The sequence below is a fragment of the Neltuma alba genome, unplaced genomic scaffold, assembly GCF_004799145.2.
Source record: "Neltuma alba isolate B1F8T4 unplaced genomic scaffold, ASM479914v2 tig00012074_pilon, whole genome shotgun sequence".
In the NCBI taxonomy this organism is placed as follows: domain Eukaryota; kingdom Viridiplantae; phylum Streptophyta; class Magnoliopsida; order Fabales; family Fabaceae; genus Neltuma; species Neltuma alba.
The window spans coordinates 367,727-394,879 of record NW_021636635.1 but is presented as its reverse complement, the minus strand read 5'-3'; the positions used below and the strand labels follow the sequence as shown (position 1 = coordinate 394,879).

Below are 27,153 nucleotides of genomic sequence, written 5' to 3'. Positions count from 1 at the left end.
ACTTGCTGTTAATTGCTATACCAAACTCATTAATAGCTTTAAAGAACTTGTTAACTGCGTTACTAAAATTGTAAAAATTTCAAAAAAAGTTATTGGCCGTTGAAGTTGACGGTGACCTATTTGAACTCCATCGCACCGGAGCCCTGGCGATTTGCTGGTCAGTAAGGGTATTTGATTTTTTTTTAAACAAAGGATAATATAGTCATTTTAATAAATTTACAAAACGCAATTTTGATCATTTATATCTAAATTGAAATTTTACTTATTTAAGTAACCATTTGAGGATTTTGAAATTTAGGAATTATTTTTCTTAAATAAGAAAAAAAAAGGAAATTTAGGAATTATTTTTCTTAAATAAGAAAAAAAAAAGGAAAGAAAAGAGAACTGCAAGAGAGGTTTGGGGGAAAAAACATCAAACCGTAAGAGAGAGAAGGCGCAGATTCTGCTTTTTGGTTTTATATATATTAATGAAAGAGGTTATTGCGCTATCTGTGCTCTTTCAAATGGCGCCTTTTGATTCTGCGGCTTTCGTTTTTCGTCTCGTGACGTAAAATATTCTTAAGCTGTGTAGGCACGATTCAGGAGTTCCGTTCTTATTTCTCTCATATTTTTCTGGGATTTGTCTGCGCTTGATTGTTGAAATAAAGGCATGAGGGAAAATATGAGCTGGCGGAGAGTATTGAAGTCTGTGCAGGCGCTCGCTGCCCATACCCTTCCTTTCTGCTTCACTCTTCTCCTCGTCTTCAAGCTTGATCATGTTGTCTCCTGCTCTTGGTGGTCAGTTCTTGCTCTAATCTTATCAAGTGAATATCTACTTTGTGATTGAGTTCAGCACGCAGCCTGGATTATTTAGATTATTTTTCCCTTTTCCATTCTGTAATTTGTATAAGAGGTTTCCTTTTGCTCGAATTAGTATGAACTTCGATTATCAGTGTACTCCGGGACTTTTGATTATTTCATGAAGGCGTCAACCGGGCCGTGGGATAAATCTTGAACAGTCGATTTAATGAGATAAATCTCTTGTTTTCCCCAAAAAAAAAAAAAATCAGAGATGACGACGTGTTCATGATTGTTCTGAATGAGTTCCTCGCGTGTTAGTATTGTGTCTGAGAGAAGTATTATTGATTAGTAGAATCGGGATTTAGTGTCTTCGCCTCTCTTGCGTGTTATTACTGGATTTGTACCTTCGACCTTCTAAAGTTTTGAAGGAAATTTAAACCGTAAAATTTAGGGTTAAGTTGCATCCAGGATATTTTTTCAATAGCACTCTATGTTAAAATAGTTTTTGGAGCATTCAATGCCATCAAGTATTTTTCTAGTTACATGTAGTATCCTATGAAATTTCGGTGCAATTTTGTCCTCAATAACAATGAGCACCTCAAACCTTAGGACACTAAGTGCTACTAGAAAATAGTGTCCGGGTGCACCAAAAATTATTTTAGAATATTGAGTACTACTAGAAAAATACTTTAGGATATTGAATGTAATTTAACCCTAAAATTTAAGATAGCCGAGGTGGAGCATTCTCAAGTGGGCCCGCATATTTGAATTTTCTCTTTTGTTATCATATGAAGTACCTTAGAGCATCCAAATTCATGAATAACCCCATAAACATAAGTTTGTTAATCATTGCCTGAGCGTGGGGGTAAACTTGCGTCGTTCTGATTGCTACACAACTGTATTTTAAAAGCTGGCAAGGCATATTCCTAAGTTCCCTCTTTTTGTATTTCTGCCACAACATAAAATGGTAAGCTGTAAATGAATGACAAAGTGTATTGGTTCTGAATACACTTATGGAGCAAATCTAGAATGTCTATGGTGAAGGTCTGTGATGCCTATCTCCATAAGAGAAATACACCGTATCAAATTGTTACAAGAGTAAACAAGTGCTGTACGGTAATCATAGCAACCTTATTCCCAAGTTTTGTGGGTGGAGAACTGTTGTTAGTATTAATTTCCATTTTTCTTCTCCTCCCCAAAATAATTTGTGTGGCTGAGAATTAACTATCGTGGTGTCGTGTATGGTTTTTGGCATGAAAAAATTTCATTCGAGGTGAAGATTTTACTTTTTCTCAGATTCGATATAAAACGCTTAGTTTGGGCTGTATTATTTTCCCCCCTGTCTGCAACTGCGGTGTTATTCCTTTTACCCCCTTTGCTTGATTTTCTTTTCTTGTTGATATGATGGGAGGCTGGGGGAAGACGTATGACTCAAAGATATGAAGATGGGTGTGGAAGATTATACATTACCAAAACATACAATCGGTTAATGATTCATTTAAAAGAAGAAGAATTGGAGCCTGATGAGCCATATGAATTTTTTTTTTCTTTTATTTTTTTAATCATAAAGGTACAGTAATTTTTAGATTAAGATAACCAAAGAATGTGTAAGCTTTTGCTTCAACTGGAATTGAAAGCATCTCTGCTTATTGCAAAGCTGACAAAATGATCTTGTGGCATTTTCATAGTTGGTCCCACCTTTGGGGTTAAGTGAATATTTTGTGCCTCAAACAGTCAATAATATTTGAATTGACTGCAGGATTCAATAAAATAATCAGAACCCTACTTTTGAAATCATTTATAAACCTAGTCCATAGTTTTAGAAACAAGTTAGTGTAGGGATGATCTAGAACATTACTACGAATTATTGGAGTTAAATTTGTTAAAATCATGGTCTGTGCAACGGAAGAATGGAAAAACTGTGAAATCATGGGAGTTTTATAGTTTTCTATGGAAGTTCTGTTAATGACTCAAAGCATAGAAACTTTTACATACTAAGGAAAGAAGGCAATATATATTGGATTCTAAGAAGACAATGATTATTAGGCACTCAATTCAACTTAATATGCAGGATAATATTTTTTCCGCTATGGATGTTTCATGCTGTTGTGGCCAGAGGAAGGTTCTCATTACCTGCGCCATCAGTTCCACGTAATCGACATGTAAGTAATTGTTATCTTTATTACAAGTTCAAACTCATAAACCAGTTTTTTCCCTTTTCTTATCTATGGATATTGGGCAATGTGGCTTTATTATGAAGTCTAATATTGTAATTTGCTACCTTTTATCTTTTCAAAATGGGGATGTCAGCTCTTCCCTATCTATCTAATAATTATCCAATGGAAGGTCTTTTTCTTTCCATTATTAAGATTAGTATATAAAATTCTGATTTGCTGTTTTGTGACAGTGGGCACCATGCCATGCCGTTGTTGCAATACCATTGCTTATTGCATTCGAGTTGCTCCTCTGTATATATCTTGAGAGCTTATATGGTACACCACCTATCCATGCCTCGGTTTTACATGATTGTAGATTTGATCAATTTTCGTGCATTTAGTTAGTTTTCTGTGCAAAGTGTTTTAAAAGCAAATATTAAGTTGCAAATTTGTTTTTATAAGTTTTCACTCAGGAGTGTTGGAGGGCCCAGAAGTTTTTTTCGGGTGCAAATTTGTTCCAAAAGTTTAAAATCTAGCAATTTTGCCCTCATAATTAAAAATGTTAACAGTCAGTGTTACTATTTTAATGGTCAATGTTAGTTTTTTAATAGTAAGGGGCAAAATTGTTACAATTTTAAACTTTTAGGGCAAATTTGTACCAAAAAAACTTCGGGGTGCCTAGCTCTTCTGAGTATAAACTTACTACGAGACAAATTTCCACCATAACCTTAAAAGAAATATTGAGTTGGTAATCCATATTCATATAATTAGACTGATGTTCAAGAATTCCTCCTGTTGAACAGTCGGCATAATACCATGTCTTAGTGTCTTGACGTAAAGTAATTTTGTTGTGCTAACAGAGTTGAATGCCTGGGATGATTTTTATGCAACATTTTATCACTCTAAATTAATGCATTCTCTTTTATGCAGTTCATGGTTTTGCAGCTGTCAATCTTAAGATCGTGTTCCTTCCCTTACTAACATTTGAAATCATTATTCTAATTGACAATTTCAGGTAAAATTCTTAATAATTTCCTCAATCATTAATTAATGACTTCTAGTTTTCTTTTTATTTTTGTGGAAAAAAGAGAGAGTGGGGATGTTTCTTGTTGTTTGGACAGCAATGTTTAATATGAAATGATATGTTACATTCAGTTGTATGAATTATGGAAACTTGAGAGGATCTATGTCCTTATCCCAGACATACTTGTTTTAGAAATTGTGCAGCTGTATCTCCATTGCAGTTGTATGATGTGGGGGCACGTAAAGAATAGGCTTGATATCCATGTCCTAGATGTGCTAGATGCTCATGCTGAACAAGATGCACACCCAACAAATTACATTGCATAATGGCATCCATGCCTGTGTAAATTGTCTGCCTACGCTTCTCAGCAGCTGCTAGAATTCCTTCTCTGCTTTGTGTAGTTACCAATAATTGATCACACCTTTGAGTGCATTATTACATGCTTTAGGTTTGGAGGAATATCCTTTAATGTAAATATTTTCTGATTTTATAGTTTTATGAGCATGTATTAGTCTTTACTCTCTTGTCCTTCCCTTGGCGTATAACGTTGGATGTATCTTACCATTTAGATGAACAAGATATACATTTTTCTTCCAAAATTTATCGAGGTATTGACGAATACAAACTTTTTCTGATTTTGTTTTTAATTTTTGAGTTCTTCAAATGAGTGATTTAAAAGCCTTAACCCTCATGCCATTTCTTCATAGCTTTATGATGATTCGCCATGATTTATTAATGTGGGCTGATTTTTAACAATTGTTCAGTTAGTTGTAACCCATGTTTGTTATTTGTGCAGAATGTGTAGGGCTCTAATGCCAGGGGATGAAGATAACATGAGTGATGAGGCAATATGGGAAACACTTCCTGTAAGGATTTGTGTTAACAAATTATAAAAGAAATATGCATTAGATGTGGGCCATTTTATTTTTCCTAATATATATCTTACTTCCCATGTCATCATCCATGGTCTTAGTCAGATTTTCTAATAGCTTTAACAGATTAAAATAGATCAGAGATATAAAAAGAATGTTGATTTTGTTGCATTCATGCTTGGGAACCTGTTGCCAATGATAATGTATAATTTAATCTTACTCGGGAGGAAAAGCTGTGCATGCACTATAATTGTCCTTTGACTTCTATGAAGGAACTTCTTGCATAATGCATTGATCAGTTAGGGAATGATATTAACTTTAGGAAATATTCTTTCTGAATATGACAATCAATTATGTTCAACGGCAGTAAGATGCAGATATTGGCTTGTAAAAGATTGCTAATTGGTTTATGCTTCTAATAGAAATTGCCCACCTATAGTTGGTAGATGCGACCCTAAGCATCCCATAAAATTATATAATTTTGATTGCACTTTTTTTTTCACTGTTAATTGACAACAGTTGATAGACTAGATGTCTGGCAGGATTTTTTTTTATTTTTTATTTTTTTATGTTTACAAATTCTTCTTTCTTTTCTAAATCACATGAAATGGCTTCTTGCTTGCATCATTACATTTTGAAAAATATTTTCTAAATATTGGAGGGGAACTCTTGGAACTGAACCTTTAGTGGCGACTGATAAGACAATGGTGTGGGTTGACTTACCTTGTTATCCCTTACTTCTTTTGGGTCAGTAGGTATGTTCAAGTGCTTTTTACTTGGCGCAATTGAGATGTATGAATACCTTGATAATGCTCTAAGCGGAAGTTTTAGTTGAAATGATCATGTCCTTGTTGTCTAGCTTTTCTGCATGCTTGTAGTTTCCATTTACTCCATACCTCTTTCTTTTTGCCCCTCTCTATAGACATCAGATTATCATATATGAATGTGCATGCTCATCTTGTGCCTGGCCGAGAATAAATTGTTTTTTCCAGCAGTTGTGACTGATTATTATCTTATGAATCTTTACATGTTCGTGCTTCTCATTTTGTTCTTGTAATTGTTATTTATTGGATATATTTTTAAAGTTTATGTTGGTCAATAACATTATAAACATTATAATCTGGGTGTTTATTTTTGAATCACATGGCTGTTAGAGGTTCATTACATATATATATTTTAATGTTTGTAGCACTTTTGGGTCGCAATCTCAATGGTCTTCTTTGTTGCTGCTACAGTCTTCACACTCTTAAAACTGTGCGGTAATTTCTTATCTTTGAGTGTAGCTGATGAATATTATTATGCATTCTGTATTTCTTTTTTATTCTCCCCAATTATAACAATACTGGATTTCAGTTTTGTGGACTTTTCATGATAAACAAAAGTGATTTCCTTTCAATTAAATGCCCCATATATGAACCAAACTAAGTAAATCTTTTTTTTGGGGTCTGAAACCAAACTTAGTAAATCTGTTTATCTGGACAACAACTAAGCAAAATTATTTTATTTTTTCTGACAGCAGTGAGTAGCATGGTCAAATTTATTTTGTTATATGGAAAAACTTGAAAACTGAGGTCAATTTTACATAAAAAATACCACCTTGACTGCAGACTGTACAATGAAAATATTGACTTGTATTCAAGCAATGGATGATCCATCAATACAAAGTATGATTTTTTTTTTTTTTTTGGTTAGTTAATACAAGCATAGTCATTAGGAGAAATACAGAACCTGTGTCATGAATTTTGACCATTTCAGAACCTGCTATGACACATCTAAGTGGCTTATATTACTTTTTGGTCTCTCGTTCTTAAACAATTAAGTTATTTTATATTTCAGATACTCATCTTTTGTTATTCTTGTCGGATCCAGGTGATGTAGGTGCTCTTGGCTGGTGGGACTTGTTTATAAACTTTGGGTAGGATTCCCATCTTTTGATCTGGTTGACAGTCTTTGCAAATTTTTATGATGTTTTGGTTGATCTGTCTTGCTGCAGTATTGCCGAGTGCTTTTCCTTTCTTGTATGTACAAAGTGGTCAAATCCAATCATTCATAGAAATTCTCGCTCAAGAGGAGCCAGTTCATCTTCTAGTACGATTAGATATCTTGACTGGAATAGTGGCTTAGTAGTTTCTTCAGAGGACAATCAGCATCAGGAGAGAATGTGTGGCCTACAAGACATAGGAGGTCACTTTATGAAGGTTCCAGTCATTGGATTCCAGATTCTTCTTTGTATGCGTTTAGAGGTGAGCCATTAATTTGTGTTCTTGGCCAGTTATTAAGGTACCATATTGACATGTGTTACTTGTTTTAAATTTCAGGGAACGCCTGCTAGTGCTAGACATATGCCACTTTTAGTTCTCTTCTCTCCACTTTTTCTACTGCAAGGTGCTGGTGTACTGTTTGCTGCATCTAAGTTAGTGGAGAAACTTATACTTCTGCTGCGTAGTGGAGCTGGTGTAGGAATATATTTTAGATATTCTTCGAGAGCTCATGATTGCTTGGGGTTTTTGCACCATGGTTCAAGGTAATGAACTCGCACTATCACTATCAAACATGATAAATCCAATGTGAATGTCTATTTTCCTGAAGTTGTGATAATGCTGAATTACCATAACCATATCATTACTGTTGCTGCATCTGATACTTTGGAAAAGCAGGTTATTGGGTTGGTGGTCCATTGATGAAGGGAGTCGAGAAGAACAGGCACGATTGTTCCAAGAGAGGGCATCTGGGTAAGATTTATTTCATTGTTTGCTATCTTATATGCATGATCACACATATGTAAAAGAGGAATTAATTGGTACTGGGTCAATAAAAGTTATTCTTAAACCATTGGATAACATTTTATTGGACTTTTTTTTTTTTTGTTGGAAAATTCACCGTCAGATTTAAAGCTCATAACATTTCATCCTCACAAAATTTGGCATTGATCCAACGTTTTTGTTTTTTAACATCTAACATACATTCCAACTGAAAGAAAGTATTAGCTAAAGAAAAATTGCATACTCATAACTTTTTGGTTTTTATAAAATTTCATGTGGAAAATCAGTTTAGTGACAATTTCTGATCCAAAGTCGGCTTGATGAATATTATTTCCTATAATGAAATATTAAGAATGCAAAAGTGTTAATTCTTACAATGGTGTCAATTTGTGTGCACGCGCTTATTACAAGGTGAGGTGATTTCTTTGCTGTCTTAGCCTACAGGTTCATCCTATGTCTTTTCTTTGAGCAATTTTTCATTTGTTGGTGATATTTGGCAGTCTGTCTGAAAATAGTTCTAAACGTCTGCAGAAATACGACGTGGTTGCAAGAGTTAAATTTTAGTAGTTGGAAAAAAAAAATGTTAGTAGAGCCTTGATGGAATTATCTAAGGGAACTGAAGCTGTATGATGACATGGCTTTGGAATTATTGATAGTAATTGCATGATTGTAGAAACTTTTCAACTGTTAGTGTTGAAGTGCGTCTTGTGTTTCATATCTCTTGGAAGTTCTTTTTACCCATACCCACAGAATGGATTGGTCTGTATATGTAAATAATGGCAGTCGCCTGAAATCTAGGCCAGTTCATCTTTATGACAGGTGAGATAAGCTTGTTGGTGTTACTCTGCTTTCTTGCCTGTGAAATTTTGAATTTGAAAGCTCAATGCAAGTGCATTTTCTAACTATCCCATGTTAAATTTGTGCGTGCGTATTTTTGCCAAAGTATCATATTAAATGGGCCAATGATCTCCTTGTTTACCCTATTTTCTTCTTAATGATACAGGGTACGCCTGCCATATGTTCTGCTAATATATATATATATATATATTTGCCAACTATGTTATGCTAATATTTATTTCTGCTGATCTTTGTACTTTTGGTTTTCCACTGTGCAGGTATAACACTTTCAGTGGTTATCCTCCTGATGTTGTTAAGAAAATGCCTAAAAAGGATCTTGCTGAGGAGGTGATATTAGTTTTTATATCATATTTGTATATAATATTTATGTTGTTATGATTGCATGATTATTTCTAATTATTATTTATTGTATATATCCCTGATTTCTAGGAATAGAATTATATAGGATTAATTAGTTATTATTCTTCTTAATTTCCTATCTTTAATTTGGCCAAACCTGATTCTGGCCCTCTCCTGTATATGTTCTTTCCTTCTCAATTATAATACAACACAATTCAAAGTGCAATTATGCTCATAGGATCAAAGCGGCAGACTGTCATAATGTGTGAAACATTCAGTCGCACTTGTCTCTATCATGTGCACTCACTACACCTGTGCCCAGTTGCATTTGTCTGTGCATTGTTGTGCGATCATCTGTCATTGATGGGTGGCAATGAAGAATCTTCAACAGTGAACTCATCTCGAGGTCCCTCTAGGTTGACTTTTGGACTAGAAAGTTCTTCGGTTTTGATCATGACTAAGAAACTAAATGGCAAGAATTATCATGAGTGAGCTCAAGCAATGAAGTGGGCCATTGGAGGATGTGGAAAACTTGGGCTGATCACTGACTATGCAAAATGCCAAATGCAGTCACAGCCATAATACAACGGGATGCTGACAATCATCTTGTCTCATTATGGCTAGTCAACACTATGATACCCATATCAAGAGAAGTGTTGGCGGCTAAAGAAGAATTTGGCCGTGGGCCTAAAAAGTCCTAACCCTAATTAGCATTAGTTTGAAATCTAGTATCTAATTTGCAACCTAGTATCTAGGAATATTATTCTGTTTTGTCATTATTATTATTTGAATTTGTATCTTTTTGAATTTCCTGGAATCTAGGCGTATCACTAGGATCTCAACTTATCACCCTTGTCTAATTAGGGTTGCTGTAATCTATTTATCTCACTCTTCCTATTCGAATAAAATACAATTAAGAATCTTAAGAGTTCTTCATGGTATTAGAGTGATGTGATGACATTCAGTATGGGCCTACCCAACAAAGGTCAAAACAGCCCTAGAATGCTGCTGAAGAACCCTAGTAGTTTGGCGGCAACAACCAGTTCGACCAGAAACCCATTATTTTGCCATTACTATTTATTGCCTAAATGAAGAAAATTATCTCCAATGGTCATCTAGTGTGAGACTCTTCATCATGAGCAAAGGGAAGTATGCCTACATTATTGGAGCTGCATAGAAACTAGCAATTAATGATGAAAAATATGCCACCTGGGAAGCCAAAAATTCCATGGTGCAAGCATGGCTGGTTAATTCGATAACCACTAAAATTAGTGCCCATTTTTCCTTCTTCCCAATAGTGAGAGAAGTGTGGGACGTTACCAGAGATATGTTCGCTGCTGTCAAATACAAGGCTGCCATACTTGAGATCAAATGTTTCCTCCATGATTTTGAGAAAGGTAATCTTTTAGTGACCTAGTATTATATTGAATTGTTTGTTAAATGGCAGCAACTTGATTCATATGAGCCACATGCTTGGAAGTGCATTGGAGATGCAGTACTTTATGCAAAAATCAAAGAAGAAAAACGAATCTTCAAGTTTCTTCTTGGATTGGATGCCTCCTCCCTTTTTTGGAGAAGTATAGGGCAGAATAATAGGGCTCGAAAACTTGCCTCCACTATAAGAAGTTTTCTTTGCAGTATGCAGTGAAGAAAGCCGAAAGAAATTGACTAATGGTGACATAACCAGCTCTACTAAATCAATCCAAGCGAGTCCTCTAGCATCCAAAGGAGCACCTCAAGATGACAACAAGAAGCAAAACAGATGGTGTGATCATTGTAAGAAGAAAGTTCATACAAGAGAAGTTTGCTGGAAATTACATGGCAAACTTCCAGGGGAAAAAAAAAAAAAGAAGGCAAGAAGGCTGAGTAGGCACCATATGGGTAAAACTATACTAGCTTGAAAGGCTAATGCGCATCATAAAAGATTGTGGATAGTGGATTCTGGTGCTACTGACTATATGACTGGGAATTCAAATTTGTTGACAGATATAAGGCCATGCCCTTTCAATGTTTTTGTGAAGGCAGCAGATGGTAAAGCCTTGAAAGTTGAGGGCCTAGGCATTGTTTATATAACTTTTGAAATAGTTTTGTATAATGTTTTCCACACCTTTGGTTTAAAATGTAGCCTGCCATCTGTAACAACTATGACCTAAAGCTAAAAATGTGGTGTTCACTTCTACTGAATGTGTTTTTCAAGATCTGGGGAAAAGAAAGACAATTGGCATAGGTAAGATCCTAGAAGATTTCCACCGTTTGGAAGTATAAGATGGATTGCATTAACCCTATGCAAAATGTTATCAAATTTTCTTTAACTTTATCTACTAGCTATGAGAATAAAGAGACATTATTATGGCATTATAGGCTAGGCCATCCAATTTTCGTTACATGTCAAAATTGTTTCTTCATCTTATGAATAAAAATGATTTTTCCTTCACTTGTAAAATTTGTCAATGTGCCAAACAAACTAGAGCAACTTATAAACCACACTCATCATTTTTCAAAACCTTTTCATCTAGTTCATAGTGATTTTAGGGACCCTTTCATATACCTTCTCTTTCTCATACTAAATGGTTTGTTACCTTTATTGATGACCATATTTGCCTCCGTCCACATTAATCAATTTTCACAAAATGATTACAACACAATTTCAAACACAAATTTTAACACTCTACGGTGACAATGGCCAAGAATACACGAGTCAAGCCCTTCAAAACTACCTTTGGGAAACCAGCATCATTCATTAAACTAGCTGTGTAGACACTTCTCAACAAAGTGGAATTGCTGAACGCAAGAACAAACACATTGTAGAGGTGACCTAAGCCCTTTTGTCCACTCATAATGTTCCCAAACAATAATTGGGGTGAAGCCATCCTCATAGCGGTATACCTAATCAATAGAATGCCTTCCAAGATCCTTAATTTTAAGACACCAATGAACCTTCTCACCCAAGCCTACCTTAACACCTTGCTTGCCACTAACCTACCCTTGAAAGCTTTTGGGTGCCTAACCTTTGTCTACCATAAAGAGGGAGGGAAGCTTAACCCTCGAGCCATCAAATGCTTATTCCTAGGATATTCATCATCCCAAAAACGCTACAAGTGTTATTCTCCTTCTTTTTGAAAGTTTTTTGTTACCATAAATGTTAAATTTGTTGAAGACTAGGCCTAGTACATATCTAGGGGGTGAATGTGAGGGAATGGGTGTTTTTAAACTTCAAAAAACTGAAAACACACTAGAAACCAAACCTACCAGACCTGAACCTGCCCCTATAACCTTACCTGAGCTTGACGTAAGCCTTTCTAACTGTGAAACTGACTCTAAAATTGAAGCCGAGACCACCCTACTCTAGAACCTCAACTAGAATCTTTCTCTTCACAATCTGAGCCTAGTACAATGCCTAATGATGTCTTACAGGACACTAGAGTTGAGGAATTTGAAGCAGAACTAGGAGAGGTCGAGGAAGAGGAAATTACTACAAACAGTGGGGATCTTTTGGGTTCAAGGGAAGGTCAAGAATCAACCTAATCTTGGTTGGCCAATTGCACTTAGAAAATAGGCAAGATAATGCACTTTATATCCTATTAGTCATTTTGTTTCTTTTGACAAGTTGTCTACTTTTTTTTTTTTTGGTACAAACAAGTTGTCTACTTGTATGAAAGGTTTTGTGCCTCTAATACATCAAAGTTTAAGCAAAGAGTGGAAAAAGAGATGTTTTTAGTTCCTTGCAGCACTGGATAAGTATCTTGATGATGTCCACAACAGAATTTTAAGCCGGTCTCGACTGCCTATGACATGTGGAGGTTTTCGTCCTCTAAAGTTTGACATGAAACATCAAAGAGAAAGGTGATTATAAAATATGAAGTACTATGGATTCTAGAGACTTCTACCTTGGCTAGACATTTCGTTGAGTCTAACCATAAAAGAAAATGGTCCAAACTATTGCGTGATCATTGTAAAAAGAATGGTCACACTGAGGAAACTTGTTGAGATCTTCATGGTAAACCTACAGATTAGAAACCAAGCAAGGACAAATCAATTATTAATGAAACTCGTGCAGAGAAACAAGAAGAGGTATCAAACTGTCCAGTTGACAACACCCATGATCAACTTAGGAAACTTCTTGAAAGGTTGATTGAACTGCAAAATTTGGGGCAGAAAAAAGCCTATAACTTCAACAGTTGCTAAAGGTAATTTTTTTGATGTTTCTTCCAAAGCCAACCTCTTAGATTGTTGATTTAGAATCCTCAGATCGTATGATGAGTGATTTGAGATTGTTTACGTCTTATTCTCCATGTGTTGGCAATGGAAATATCCGAATGGCAAATGGTACATTGTCTACCATAGCAAAAAAAGGGAAATATAAGCATTACAATACAGAGCTTATAAAATTACATTATGTTCTTCACGTGTCAAGTTTGGCTTGTAACTTGTTGTCCATGAGCAAATTGACTAAACAAGCTAATTGTAGTGCTCATTTTTCCCATACTATGATGTTTTTAAGGATTTCTTCTTAGGGAAGATGATTGGCAATGCTAGGGGGTTTTCCCTTATATGAGCCGAGATATCCTCCTCTAATTCTAATATTTACAGATATTTACAGATAATATAATATTTACCACACTCCCCCTCAAGTTGGATCATAAATGCTCATCATGTCCAACTTGCTGACAAACTTCTTAAATACATCTTCAGCTAGCCCTTTTGTAAGAATATCTGCGATTTGCATCCTGGTAGGAATATATGACAGACTAATAATACCATCTTCTACCTTCTCCCTTATAAAATGGCGATCTATCTCAACATGCTTGGTTCTGCTGTGCTGGACAGGATTTAGAGCCATACTAAGAGCAGCCTTGTTATCACAATAAAACTTCAGTGGTGAGTTGACTACAAAATATGCTTCTTCAGCAACCCTTCGTATCCACAACCCTTCCATAATACCTTGGGCTAGTGCCCTTAATTCAGATTCTGCACTGCTTTTTGCCACTACTCTTTGTTTTTGACTCTGCCATGTAACCAAATTTCCCCAAACAAAGGTACAATAACCAGAAGTTGATCTACTATTTTCCTGGTCTCCAGCCCAGTCTGCATCGGTGTAAATCTCAACTGTTCTCTTGTCATTCTTCTTAAAGAATAGGCCACGGCCAGGAGTCCCTTTAAGATACCTCAATATCTTGTAGGCTGCATCCATGTGCTTCTTCTTTGGTGAGTGCATATGCTGGCTTGCTACGCTTACAGCAAATGCAATATCCGGTCTGGTATGTGAGAGATAGATCAATCTCCCAACCAACCTTTGATAGCGTCCTTTGTCAGTAGGAGCTTCATCTTTCTCTTGCTTCTTTTCCTTTGCAATTTCTGCTTCCGTCTTGGCTGGTTTTTCACTTCTTTTGGTTGCCTTTTTTGTACTTATAGGTACTTTGCTTGGTCTGCATCCAAGCATCCCAGTTTCCTTAAGTAAATCAAGAATGTATTTTCTTTGACAGATGGAAATGCCCTCTTTTGACCTTGCAACTTCCATACCTAGGAAGTATTTCAACTTTCCAAGATCTTTTACTTCAAATTCTCTATTTAACGCTGCCTTTATCCTGCCAATTTCCTCCACATCATTTCCAGTAAGGACAATGTCATCGACATACACAATAAGAATAGTGATGAGTTTTTCATTCTTGGAGACAAACATTGTGTGATCTGACAAACTTTGTTTATATCCCTCATTCTTAAGCACAGCGGAAAACCTGTCAAACCATGCTCTAGGTGACTGCTTCAGCCCATATATGGATTTCTTTAGCTTGCATACCTGATTGTTTCTTCCCTTTTCAAAGCCTGGTGGTAAGGTCATATATACCTCTTCTTTCAGCTCGCCATTAAGAAAGGCATTTTTAATGTCAAGTTGCTGCAGAGGCCAATCAAGATTTGCTACGATGGAGAGTAGGACTCTAATGGTATTTAACTTTGCTACAGGAGCAAATGTCTCATGATAATCCACCCCATAAGTTTGAGTGAACCCCTTTGCCACCAGTCTTGCTTTGTGTTTGTTAAGTGATCCATCAGCATTATATTTAGGAGTAAAAACCCATTTACAGCCCACTGGTTTCTTCCCATTCGGTAGTGTAGTAATCTCCCAAGTGTCATTCTTTTCTAAGGCTCTCACTTCCTCCAGGACAGCATTTTTCCATTCTGGATTCTCAAGTGCTTCATAAATATTGTTAGGAACAGTAACCTTATCTAAATTTGTAACAAAGGTATAATGACATTTAGAGAGAGTGGCATATGACAAGTGCTTTTGGATAGGATGTTTAGTGCAAGACCGACTCTTCTTTCTCAATGCAATAGGGAGATCTAGTTCACATACCTCATTATGAGCAGTGTCACGAACAACTTCAACAGTAGGATCAACAGTAGGATCTATCACCGGTTCTGTGAGTGGCACGGCTTCAGGTATGACAGACTCATGTGCTTGCTTGTCTTTGCGGGTATAGACCTTGTCAAAACTCTTCTTAGGAATCTTATTTCCATTATTAGGAGGGACAGTGGAAGGACTTGAGAGCACAGGAGGTATAGGTTCAGGAATAGGTTCATGGACATTTTCATACTGAAATTCACTCCAACACTCCCCCTGAATTGAAGTAGGTGGGTAATAGGGCTCATGTTCAACAAAGGTGACATCGCGGCTTACAAAGAGACGCTTAGAGACTGGATCATAACATTTATACCCTTTCTGAAAATTGGAATACCCGAGAAAAATGCACTTAGCTGCACGGGGGTCAAGTTTGGAGGGAGGGTGATGAAGGTGAGCAAAGACAGAACAACCAAAAACACGAAGAGGAAGATAGGAGTCCAGATGAGACACAACATGAGTTTCCCGGAGTCTGTCAAGAGGAGAGACATAGGAGAGAGTACGACACGGGAGGCGATTAATTAAGTGTGTGGCAGCAAGAAGGGCATCCCCCCAATAGAATTTAGGGACATGAGACGTGAACAATAGAGCACGAGCAACCTCAAGAAGTTGTTTATTTTTGCGTTCTGCAATACCATTCTGTTGTGGGGTGTGAGTGCAGCTACTTTTATGAACAATGCCATTATTTTTGAGGAAAGAATCAAGCGAGTTATTAAAGTACTCAGTTCCATTATCAGTATAAAGGACTTGGATGGATGTGTGGAACTGATTTTTCACATAGTTAAAGAATTCTGTAAATGTGGTGGTGACATCAGATTTGTCTTTTAAAAGGTAAACCCAACACATCCGCGTGTGGTCATCGATAAAAGTAACAAAGAATTTTGAATGCGTGCGGTTTGGAATGCGTGAAGGACCCCAGACATCACTATGTACAATCGAAAAAGGACGAGAAGAATGATAAGTGGAAGGAGAATAAGTGGTACGATGATGTTTTGCTAACTCACAAATGTCACAATGAAAGGTACTGTTTTTATTAAGAGATAAATCAGGAAAAACTTTTTGCATATAGGAAAAACTAGGGTGGCCCAAACGTTGATGCCATAACAGAAAATTACTGTCTTGAGAAGTGGAGGCAGATCCATTTATTCTTGAACACAAGGCGGTAACTGTGGAGACATCAAGGTAGTAGAGTCCATCATATTCTTCAGCCGTGCCAATCATTGTCCCCGAGGAGAGATCCTGAAAAATACAATGAGATGAAAAAAAATGAGCTGAGCAGTTAGTTTGTTTGGTCAACTTGCTAATAAACAATAGGCTACAGGCAAGGTGAGGAACATGCAAAACAGATTGAAGGTGAAGCTTATCATTGAGGTGAACGGTGCCTGTCCCAACTATAGGTGAGGATGAACCAGTGGCTGTTTTAATTGATTGGTTTCCAGCGGAAGGAAAATAAGAGACAAACATACTAGCTTCGGATGTCATATGATCAGATGCACCTGTATCGACAATCCACTTGGAGGGCATAAAGGAAGTTTGGAGAGCGATAGGAATACCTCTCTGGGCTACAGATGCAGAAGCAATTTGTTTTGTGGGCAAAGTCTTGAGGAGTTCCAGTAGTTGGCCCAGTTGATCAGGACTAATGCCGGGAAGAGATTCAGAATTAGGAGCACTGCCGTCCTGCACAGCATGATTTGCCCGAGGCCTATTACGTCGGGGTTTCCAATCTGCAGGCTTCCCAAAAAGATCCCAACACCTATCACGTGTATGCCCGGTTTTCCTACAATGATCACACGTTAGTTTCCCACGGGTTTGAGGAGGTCCATGATCAGTGTGTTTACTGACAAAGGCAGAGGAATCCGAGGCCGAGGCTTTAGGACCAGACAACATGACTTCCCGCCGTGTCTCTTCACGGCGAACTTCAGCATATACTTCTCTAGTGGAAGGTAGAGTGCGATGACCTAAAATCCTTGCCCGAACATCATCAAATTCAGGATTTAAACCAGCCAAGAAAAGGAGCACCCTTTCTGTTTCAACATTCTTCTTATTTCTGGCAGCATCAGTAGCAGAGGACCATTCTTCAATGGTGATCAAGTCCAATTCCTGCCGGAGAGCCACTAGTTCGAACCAGTATTCAGTGATACTGCGAGGACCCTGTACACATCGCCAAGTCTGGCACCGCAAGTCGAACAACCGAGAATGATCTTGTGTATCGGAATAGGAGTCACGGACAGCTTCCCAAATTTCTTTGGCCGTGGGAAGATACATAAAGGTCCGTTTAAGTTGAGGAGACATGGCATTGATCAGCTATGAAGAAACCAACGCATTATCAACCTTCCATTGCGCCATCGCAGAGGAGGCAGAATCTGACGGCATCGGCGAACTCCCATTGAGGAACCCAAGTTTGCCGCGACCTTCAACAGCGAGGAGAACTGCTTGGGCCCAATCACGATAGTTTGTGAGGGTCAACCGTTCAGAAACAATGGAGACGGGGGACCCAAAAACAGAGGATCCTTCTACAGCGCCAGACCCGTGGTACTCGCCGGCCTTAGACGTCGCAGTCGTGGAAGACCCATCAGTCGAAGTTGCCATGGTAGCAACGGTTTGGACTAGTCGACCCGAGAAGACGCACTGAGGGAACTATCGGACTGCAGAGAACGTCCACCACTCTGATACCATGTGGATAAACAGAGTAAAACCAATCCGTTGTATTTCCCTCGGTGATGACCGGTTAATTTAAATAGGGTACAGAGGAAATCTACCACCATAATCAGTGGGATTGAGAAAATAAAATCTTAATCAGATATTAGAGGTTTTCCCTTATATGAGCCGAGATATCCTCCTCTAATTCTAATATTTACAGATATTTACAGATAATATAATATTTACCACAATATTATCTTGAAGAATCTATCATGAGTAGTTTGTTTTCTCGAATCCTATGTAATAAAGCCTCTTTCTCCTCGTAGAATGATGAACTCATGTTGTGGTGTAAGAGGATGTTCCATCCGAACTTCCAATATATGAATTGTATGTTTCCTGAAATTTGTCTTAATAAAATTTCTGGTATTTCATGTGTTGAATGTGAGCTTGCTAAGCATCAAAGATCATCTTTTGAACGTTTTGAGCACAAATCAAGTGAGCTATTCTCTACTATTGATATTGATCTTTGGGGTCCCTCTCATATTCCAAATCACACATACTGAACCACTTATTTCATTTATCGATGACCATACATGTTTATGCTTGGTTTACTTACTCAAGGGTAAATCAAAAACTGCACTTGCATTTTTTTTTTTTTTTACCATGATCAAAAGCCAATTCCAAACCAAATATTATAGTACTTCATACCAATAATGACACTGGATATCTTAATAACACCCCAAAGGATTTTCTAAGGACTCAAGCAATAATTCATAAAAGCACATGTTCACAACCGTAATAGAATTAGAATGGGACTTCATAAAGAAAAAATTGGCCCCTCCTTGAAGTAGCTTGGGCTCTTATGTTTATAAGTAATGTTCCTAAATATTATTAGGGGATGCCATTCTTACTGTACCTACCTTAGATGCCTGGTAAAGTCCTCTCTTTTGCCTCACCCCTTGAAGAACTTTTGGACAGAGAAGTGAGAGACTAGGTTCCCATCAAAGGTTTTCGGTTGTTCTGCCTTTGTCCACATCCATATTCATTCCAAACTTGATCCTTGTGCTGTCCAATGCATTTTTCTAAGGTATTCTGTTAGAATCACTTTTTTATAGCTCTTTTGAGAGTTACAAGGCTTGTTAAGTGGCAAAAAGATTCACACAGACATGTAGTGTTGATTATAAGGAGATCTTTGCCCTAGTTGTCAAGTTAAATACCATTAGAGTAATATTATTCATACCAGAGAATTGTGATTGGCCTCTCATGCGACTAGACATTGAGAATGCCTGCCTTAATGGGGAGTTACAAGAGGAGGTATGCATGATAGTACCATTGGGATTTGGTGAAGGGGGAAGTAAACAAGTATGTAAGTTTAAGAAAATCTTTGTATGGCTTGAAACAAATCTTTAAATGCATGGTTTAACATATTCTCTTATGTCTTGAAGTGAGAAAGATACACACAAGGCTTGTACAATCACACCATGTTTTTCAAAGCATCAGAGCCAAGAAAGCAATTCTTATTGTTGTACATTGATGATATTGTTCTTACTGGTGATGATTTAGAAGAATTTGGTAGGATCAAAATTGCTCTTGCTATGGAATTTGAAGTTAAGGACCTTGGCAAGATGAAGTACTTCCTTGAAATGGAAATAGCTAGATCAAAGAAGGGGAGTCATGTTTCTTAGAGGAAGTACATACTTAATCTATTAAAGGAAATTGGTATTCTTGGATGCAAGTCATTGGAGACACCAATTGAGGCAAGAAGAAATGGGAAGGATGGAAGACTTGTTGACCAAGCACACAATTAGAGTCTATTGGGCAAGTTAATATATCTATGCCATACAAGACTTGACATCTTCTTTGCAGTGAGTATAGCTAGTTTCTATATGAGTTCTCCAAGGGCAAAACAAATAAAAGGCTTGTACCAAATGTTGAGGTATTTAAAGGTAACACCTGGCTGAGGATTGTTTTTCAGTATAATTCTTTTGTTGAAGTCTACACAAGATACAGTTTGGGCCAGAAATACTAGAGACCGAAGATCAACATTTGGTTATTACAGAAGAATTACATATCTTAACAAAGTTACCTATCAAGCTATATTGTGACAACAAAGCTGCCCTAGACATGGTTTTGAATCCTATTCAACGTGATAGGGTTAAACATGTTAAGATTGATAGATGCGACATAAGGGAGACTGTTGAAAATGGGAATTTGTTTGACCTGTGTGCCTACAAGACAACAACTGGCTGATATATTAACTAAGGGTCTTGTAAAAAGAAATTTTGAAGGCTACATAAGCAAGTTGGACATAATGAACATCCATGATTCAACTTGAGGGGGAGTGTTGTTATGATTGCATAATTTTTTGTAATTATTCTTTATTGTGTCTTTGATTCTTACTAGTGGAATTATATAGGATTAATTAGTTATTATTATTCCCAATTTCCCATTTGTAATTTGGCCAAACCTCATCCTAGCATTTCCTATATATATTGCTTCCTTCTCAATAGTAATATACACGATTTAGAGTGCAATTATGCACGATTTATGATGGTAAGTTTAATCATATGCTTAATTGTTATACAGTTGTGCTACTTGTGTAATACTTCTGCTGGTTTTAGTTCTTTCTGTTTGTCTATCATGTTACTAGGCATGAAACTTCTCAGCAGGACAACAAATAAGCAATCTATTAATTGTTGTACTCACTTTTTTTATTTTAGGTCTGGAGACTTCAGGCAGCTCTTGGGGAGCAAACAGAAATTACAAAATACAGTCAACAGGAGTTTGAAAGACTTCAGAATGTACAACTTCTATATCTGATGAGTACTTCGTACCTATTTGCTTGTGTGCTGTGTACATGTTGAAGTTTCTTGCATGATGTTTAAGATACTATCTGGCGGGTCACCATATGCAGTTTAAGATGTTTACATGGCTAACAAGAGTCTTGCCACCTAGGATTTTATATGATTAATTGAGTCTCTGCAAGGAAATCATTTATTCATTTCCCGAAACTCTATAAGTGTTGGTATCTTGTTTTATATAGGATGCAACTTTGTTTTTATGTGGATCAAAGTTTCATTATCATTTAAAGCAACCATAAATGATAACTAAGTTGACGATAAAATAAACTTTCCAAGATGCCTTTTGTAATGATGTTAATAGACCTGTAGCTAATGGGTTCTTATCTATTAGGCCAAGGTTAGGTCATGTGTAGTGTGTGTGGTCAAAGGGGGGAGGGAGGGTTCTGTGCTGTATGCGTTTGGGCAAAAGGGTTTGTTGGGGGGCTTAAGCAGACAATGAGTATTGTAAAGGAGAGACTCTAGCCTCTTGAATGTTAGGGAACCCATGAGTAAGTGTGTGTGTTGGAAGATTATAATTCGGATAGACGAAGAGGGGGAGAGAAGGGAAGAGGGAAAGAAAATAGGAGAAATAGAGGGGCTGAGAGAGAAGAACAATCAAGGAGAGACAAAGATTCTGAATGGTACACTAGTTTATTGTATGCAAGTTTGACGATTGAATAGTGTCTTGTTTACAGCCTAGGCTAATGACTATATCCCCAGCTAGCTTGCCTACTTTTTATTTTTATTTTAATTTTATATTTATACAACAATTCCCCCCTCCCAAGAATGATCCTTGCCCTCAAGGATCTGTGATAACAAAATCCGGGAATTTTTGCTGGAAGTTAAATAATGGTATCTATGATGCTTCTTCATCCATCAAGCCTTTCCACTGCACAAGAATCCTTGTAATAGTCCTTTTTCTTCCAGTCCTCTTATAGTTATTATGTATTTTCCTTAGTTCCAAGGCTGGAGGAATTTTTGGATAAACTGGTGGTGGGTGTCATTGCTTAACAGTAGGGTTTGGGCAACGTTTTAGGAGTGAAAGACGAAAAGTAGGGTGAATTCTTGAATCTGGAGGTAATTCCAGCTTGTAAACAACAAACCTGATTTTCACTATCACCTTGTAAGGCCCAAAGTACCTAGGCTCCAGCTTTTGTGAACTTCTAGAGGCAACTGAGATTTGTCTATAAGACTAATGTGAGAAATACCCATTGTGGTATAGCAAACTCTCAGTCAGTCTTGTGCAAATCCACCCTTTGCTTCGTAATGTTTACTGCTCTTTGCAAATGATGTTTGGCTTCTGTCAACCCTTTCTAAAATAGAATTATGGAGTAAATAAGGTGTGTGAATAAGAAGTTTTTGACCACATAGCAACTCATAAGGGGTTGCTTTTGCAGTTGTATGAAAAGAGGTGCTATGAATTTTTTATACAACGTGTGTGAATTTTTTTCCTTATTCTTCTATTTTCTAGAAACTTGTAGCTATTTTAGCTTAGACTTTACAGTCTGACTAGATTTTTCATATTTAAATAATATATGAGTAGTGGCTTCCATAATTTTGGCGTCAAAGCAGTTTGATTTGGGAGGGGAAATGGAAATCTCTTAGGTTGAGCTTGCAAGTTTTGAAATGAATGAGATATTTGAGAAGTTATTGAACTAGTTATATGATATGGTAGAAACATTGGACGCTTTGACAGAAAACAGAAAAATCAAAGGAAGAGGTACAGGCTGAGGCGAAGGTGCAAACTGAGGACAAAATTTTTGGAGTAGATAAGGGTGTGAAGGAAGAGAAGGACATGGAAACGGATAAACAACCAGACGATGGAATGGTTTAAAAGAGGAAGAGTAAAGGAGAGAAGAGAAGCCTCTTGAAATAGGGAAGAAATCAAAGTTGCTAACTGAAGAGGAAGTGACTGATGAGAAAGAGGGGGGAAAAAGATGGAGTTGAAATTGAAGTTAAGGAAGCTAATGATATAATTGAGGAAGCAGAGGAAGAGCTGCCATATGAGAGAAATGAAGAAGAAAATAGTGAAGGTGTCACCAGATTTAAGGTTGCGGTAGAGAGCAAAAATGGCGTTTACATCCTGTTTGAGGCTGCAAACACCAGAATCGGGAGTCATTGACTAGGGTAGAACTTTCCATTGGTTGAGGCTTCGTCATTACACTTTTTCATCCATCTTCTATTAAGACAATGGCAATGATCTCATTAAGGGAGGGTAATGCCTCCCTCCCAAGTATTTGTATCGTTAAAGAATCAAATGCCACATTTGGTCCTGCAAGATACTCAAAGATCTGCCTTTTTTGAATAAAACTTTTGAAGATAACATCTTCACTACATTTTATAGTGATATACTGGTATCGATCTAGTTCTTGCCATAAGCTCTTCATAATAGTAGAATGCTCTCTGACAAATTTACTTCCATCCTTTTGTGTTAGAAATCTTGGTTTTGATTTCTTAAATCTGAGCTGCATCCTTTACCTTTAAGTAGGTTAGATGTATCCCAAATTCCATTTGTCAGAGAAAGGAGTAAGCAGGTTTGACAATCCTAGGGAGTCTTCTTCATCTCAAGCATCAAAGTTTGGATCAATTGGCTTAGGACCTGTTCCAAGCAACTGACTAAGTTTCTCACGAGCCTTCAAGAAAGTGCGAACGAACTGAAACCAACTTAAAAAATTAGTTCCATTCAACTTGCAAGCTGTCGAAAGACTTTGCTAGTCTCCAAAAAACAATCATAACACTGACTGTGGAAAACCTAGCACTATTAGAGGTATGTTTTGCATCTATCATGGCTTAGGACAGAGAGAGAACTCGATTCCAAGCAGAACGAGCTTAATAGGTGTTAGAAAGAAAGCCAGACATGCAAGCGAGAAGCAAGAAGCAGCTGTGCTGAGAAATGGCGAAAAACACATGGTGTCATGTGCCTTGTCAAAATCTTCCCCAGTGAGGGGGTTTCAATTGATTGCTATCCTCTGAAGACAATGCTGTGATGTGTGTCTTGAACAGAGGACATAAAAGACTATGTTAGTCTAGGGCCATGAGGCTATTAAAGGGAAAATAGGGTTTTCTAAGAACAAAAAATGAGAACTTGGGGTTTTAGGGTTTGGCTAAAGATGAAAATTAGTTACGAACAAGGGTAGGCTCTAGCACCGCAATAGAAGTCGAGAAAAAATTGTTTTTGATGATTTATTCACTTGAATACAAGGGTATTAAAGTTTCATCTAGAGCTTATAACCCCTAACTAATTGCTAATAAGACTTAACTACTAACTACTAGCAAGACTTGTGAATTAATTTCATAAGCACATCATTTAACATGTTTCCTTCCTTGTCTAATGCTGACACACAAAGAAAAGAGACAACAACAACTTCAAAAGAGGAAAGGAATGAAGGCAAGGGACGTGTGTTGTTTCTACATAAAATTTCAGCAGTACCTGTTTATGTTTTTGAATTGTTCAGAAGCTTTAATGATGAATTTGGTGTGCTCGAAATCACCCATCAGTTTATATTGCGTCTGGTCTAGTCCTCGGGGGAAGGATTGCTTGCCATAGACATTAACGTGTGGGTTTGGGTCGGAGGTCTTTTTGGGGAATTTTGGACAGCCCCAAGGGAGAATGACCACACATCTTCAGTATTGATTTTTTTTTTTTTTTAACAAGTAAAAGGGTCCTTGGGCTGCAGATTAGTGTATGGGCTATCATAATTTCAGGTCAATGAGCACTAATAATGACTTTCAAGGTCCAAGTTGTTGAATGTGAGGCTTGGTTCGATATGGTTATGCTATGACCTAATTGAAGTACCATACCAGTATTTACAATCTTTAGTATTATATTGCTCAATATGTTCACACCTTTACGGATAATTTTACTAATTTCATCTGCATGAATGGTTACCATGAATATTTCTTAACATTAATGTTGTACGACATTGGAAGTCTCAAGTTGAAAATACCATCTTGCAATATGAAAGTTCATAATGGCAACACTATTCGAAAGTTGGAATTTTCGCAAGCTATGGATTCTAACTTTGGAACACCCTTCTATCAGATTATTGTAGTTTTATTTCTGGTTCATTGTTTGGGACTGTTGGAATATAGTGACATAATTAATGGACTGATCAAAATTAGTGGTTTTCTTGGGAAATCCATTTCCGTTCAATCATTGTTGCCAATAATTTCTATTGTAAGAGACTCTCAGCAAAAGAACAGCTGATTTTCAACTTAGTTTCAATGAACCTTGGGCTTCTATAGTTGATTTTGTTGTCTATGAAGAGTCTCATTGAAGAGATTGAATCACATATCAAAGGTTCAATATGGAATTCAGTTATTCCTCTTGGTGTGAACAAGAAAACAGAAGCTGAGCTGTAAAGGAAGGAAGCCACCAATGCTTGCCTCTACTTTTCACCTTGAGGACAAGGTGAAGCTCGGAGGGCCAAGTACTGATGAGCCCTTAACTAATGTGCTTTTATCTGCTTGGCCAAGGCTGGGTTATGTGGAGTGTGTGTGGTAAGAGGGAGAGGAAAGGCTGTGTGCTATCCGTACTTGGGCAAAAGGGTTTTGTGGGGGTTTAGCAGACACTGTTGTGGCTATTCTGTTTTCTAGAATCTTGTAGCTATTCTAACGTAGACTTACCCTCTGGCTAGCTTTTTCATTTCTTAATATTACATTTAAGCAGTGGATTCCATCAGATATATGATACTATTAGTTATTAAGGACATTCATGTATAATTATTAAGGACAGGAAATAAGCTCGCGCGTGTGTATAAAAACAAGTGCGGGAATAAAGTCATGTATGATACAGGAAGAACGATGGGGATAATGGTGGATGAAAAGATAAAAAAATGGAGAGAATAGAGAATCCGGACTCCTTTGGAAACATTAAGATCAAAAGATGGAAATGAAGATTATATTGTATCCTCTTTAAATTGTATCAAGTGCATTCAAAGGGTATTCATGTTTGACTTGTTAATGTCATCTGGTCACATGATTCTCGCTGCTCTTTGTGGTTTCTTTGCTCGAGTCTTCTTTTTAACATTCTTTATCAAGTTCTGTAAATGACTCTAACCTATATGTACATGTATTTGTTGCATGAATCAGGAGAAAGTGTTGTGCAGAATTTGTTTTGAGGGGGAGATTAGCGTTGTATTGCTACCTTGCAGGCACAGAATCCTCTGCAGGTACTTCTAAATGCATTATTGTGCCTTTTATGATGGGAAAATTGCTCTAAGGTCCACCCAAGAGAATTAAATACAAGAAAGTTATTTGAAATCATCAAATTAATTTGAAGTCCCAAGAAACTCCATTACAAGAGATTCCACTCGTTCAATTACTGTATTACTCTCATCTTTTTTTTAAAGTATGCATCGGTCATCAACAACTTAAGGTGTAATAATTTACAATTATCGTGACAAGTATTAACAACCCATGCATTATATCTTTGTGACGTGTTAAAAAAATGTGTTATTAATATTTACCGTAATAGTTGTTAATTGTTACACTTTAAGTTGTTAACGACTTCCCTTTCAATTGTCAACACGTATCTAAAAAAGTTGAGGGCAATTTAGTAATTAAGCAAGTGGAATCTTTTACAATGAGGTTCTTTGGGGCTTTAGATTAATTTGATGATTTTAAGGATTCTTTTTTTATTTAATTCTTTTGAGTGAGACTTTAATAGATAGAATTTTTCGTTTTATGATTGCTAAGGGTTCGTTTAGTGTGCAAAATAGAGAGAATTATAATGGATAAAGTTGTTTTGAGGATTAAAAAAAATGTTTTCTCCTTCCCTTGAAGCAAAGGAAAATTAATCTATTTATCCCTGATTTTTTCACTGGTTCGTACTTAAGAAGGATAGAATCCGTTAAAATGAATACAAAAGGATGGTAGACATATACAAAAAAAAAAAAAAAGGCGGAATGTCATTTCAATTGTTGTACCAATTGGACCAGAAGATCTGTGTTCGTTGCATTCAAACGCTGTTCTTATGCTTAATCATGATGACCTGCAGCACTTGTGCTGAGAAGTGTAAGAGGTGCCCAGTTTGCCGGCTCTCAATTGAGGAGCTACTACCTGTATATGATGTTTAGGTTTTAACGTGGCTAACTTTTTGTTCAAGACCGTGGAAGAAATGGCGCTAAAGAAAGTGTACCATAGTTTAACAGGATGAGTATGCCGTATAGTTTTAGCAGCGACACCGATGCAACGCAGTGTCTAAATTAACAGAGGCATAACGAGAAATCACCATACAGATGTTCTTTGGAATTTGATTTTACCCGTGTGTAATTTGTATATGCTAAATGCTCACAGGCTATGTTAATGCGATTGGTGACTATGATGAGTTGTAGCTTTTTGGATGAATGGGTTGGTTGTAAGTTTTGTTTGGGCACACGACGTCTGGGTTTCATCTGCAGATTTTTGCTTGTATATAATTTTAATCTAGATTTGAGTATTAAAAGATTCAAATAAGCAATAGCTTTTCCCATTTATAATAAATG

The 27,153-nt window shown here is 36.9% G+C and overlaps 1 protein-coding gene across 1 annotated transcript; it reads left to right on the top strand.

The window, feature by feature from the left end:
* The first annotated feature begins 505 nt into the window (after positions 1 to 505).
* LOC114721912 (uncharacterized) lies at positions 506 to 27,044 on the top strand. The gene is made up of 14 exons (XM_028907806.1): positions 506 to 777; positions 2,852 to 2,942; positions 3,188 to 3,272; positions 3,867 to 3,951; positions 4,757 to 4,826; positions 6,022 to 6,091; positions 6,702 to 6,747; positions 6,826 to 7,075; positions 7,151 to 7,356; positions 7,490 to 7,564; positions 8,710 to 8,779; positions 20,549 to 20,629; positions 25,760 to 25,839; positions 26,667 to 27,044. The coding sequence occupies exons 1-14, from the start codon at positions 650 to 652 to the stop codon at positions 26,743 to 26,745; spliced, it is 1,416 nt and encodes a 471-aa protein (XP_028763639.1). The 5' UTR covers positions 506 to 649; the 3' UTR covers positions 26,746 to 27,044.
* The last annotated feature ends 109 nt before the right edge of the window (positions 27,045 to 27,153 follow it).

Bases quoted from the DNA above. Each gene is read 5' to 3' on its own strand.
- LOC114721912 (XM_028907806.1), top strand. From the start codon at position 650: ATGAGGGAAAATATGAGCTGGCGGAGAGTATTGAAGTCTGTGCAGGCG. The intron at 2,943-3,187 runs GTAAGTAATTGT...GTTTTGTGACAG, and splicing joins CAGTTCCACGTAATCGACAT to TGGGCACCATGCCATGCCGT. The intron at 7,076-7,150 runs GTGAGCCATTAA...TTTAAATTTCAG, and splicing joins TTCTTTGTATGCGTTTAGAG to GGAACGCCTGCTAGTGCTAG.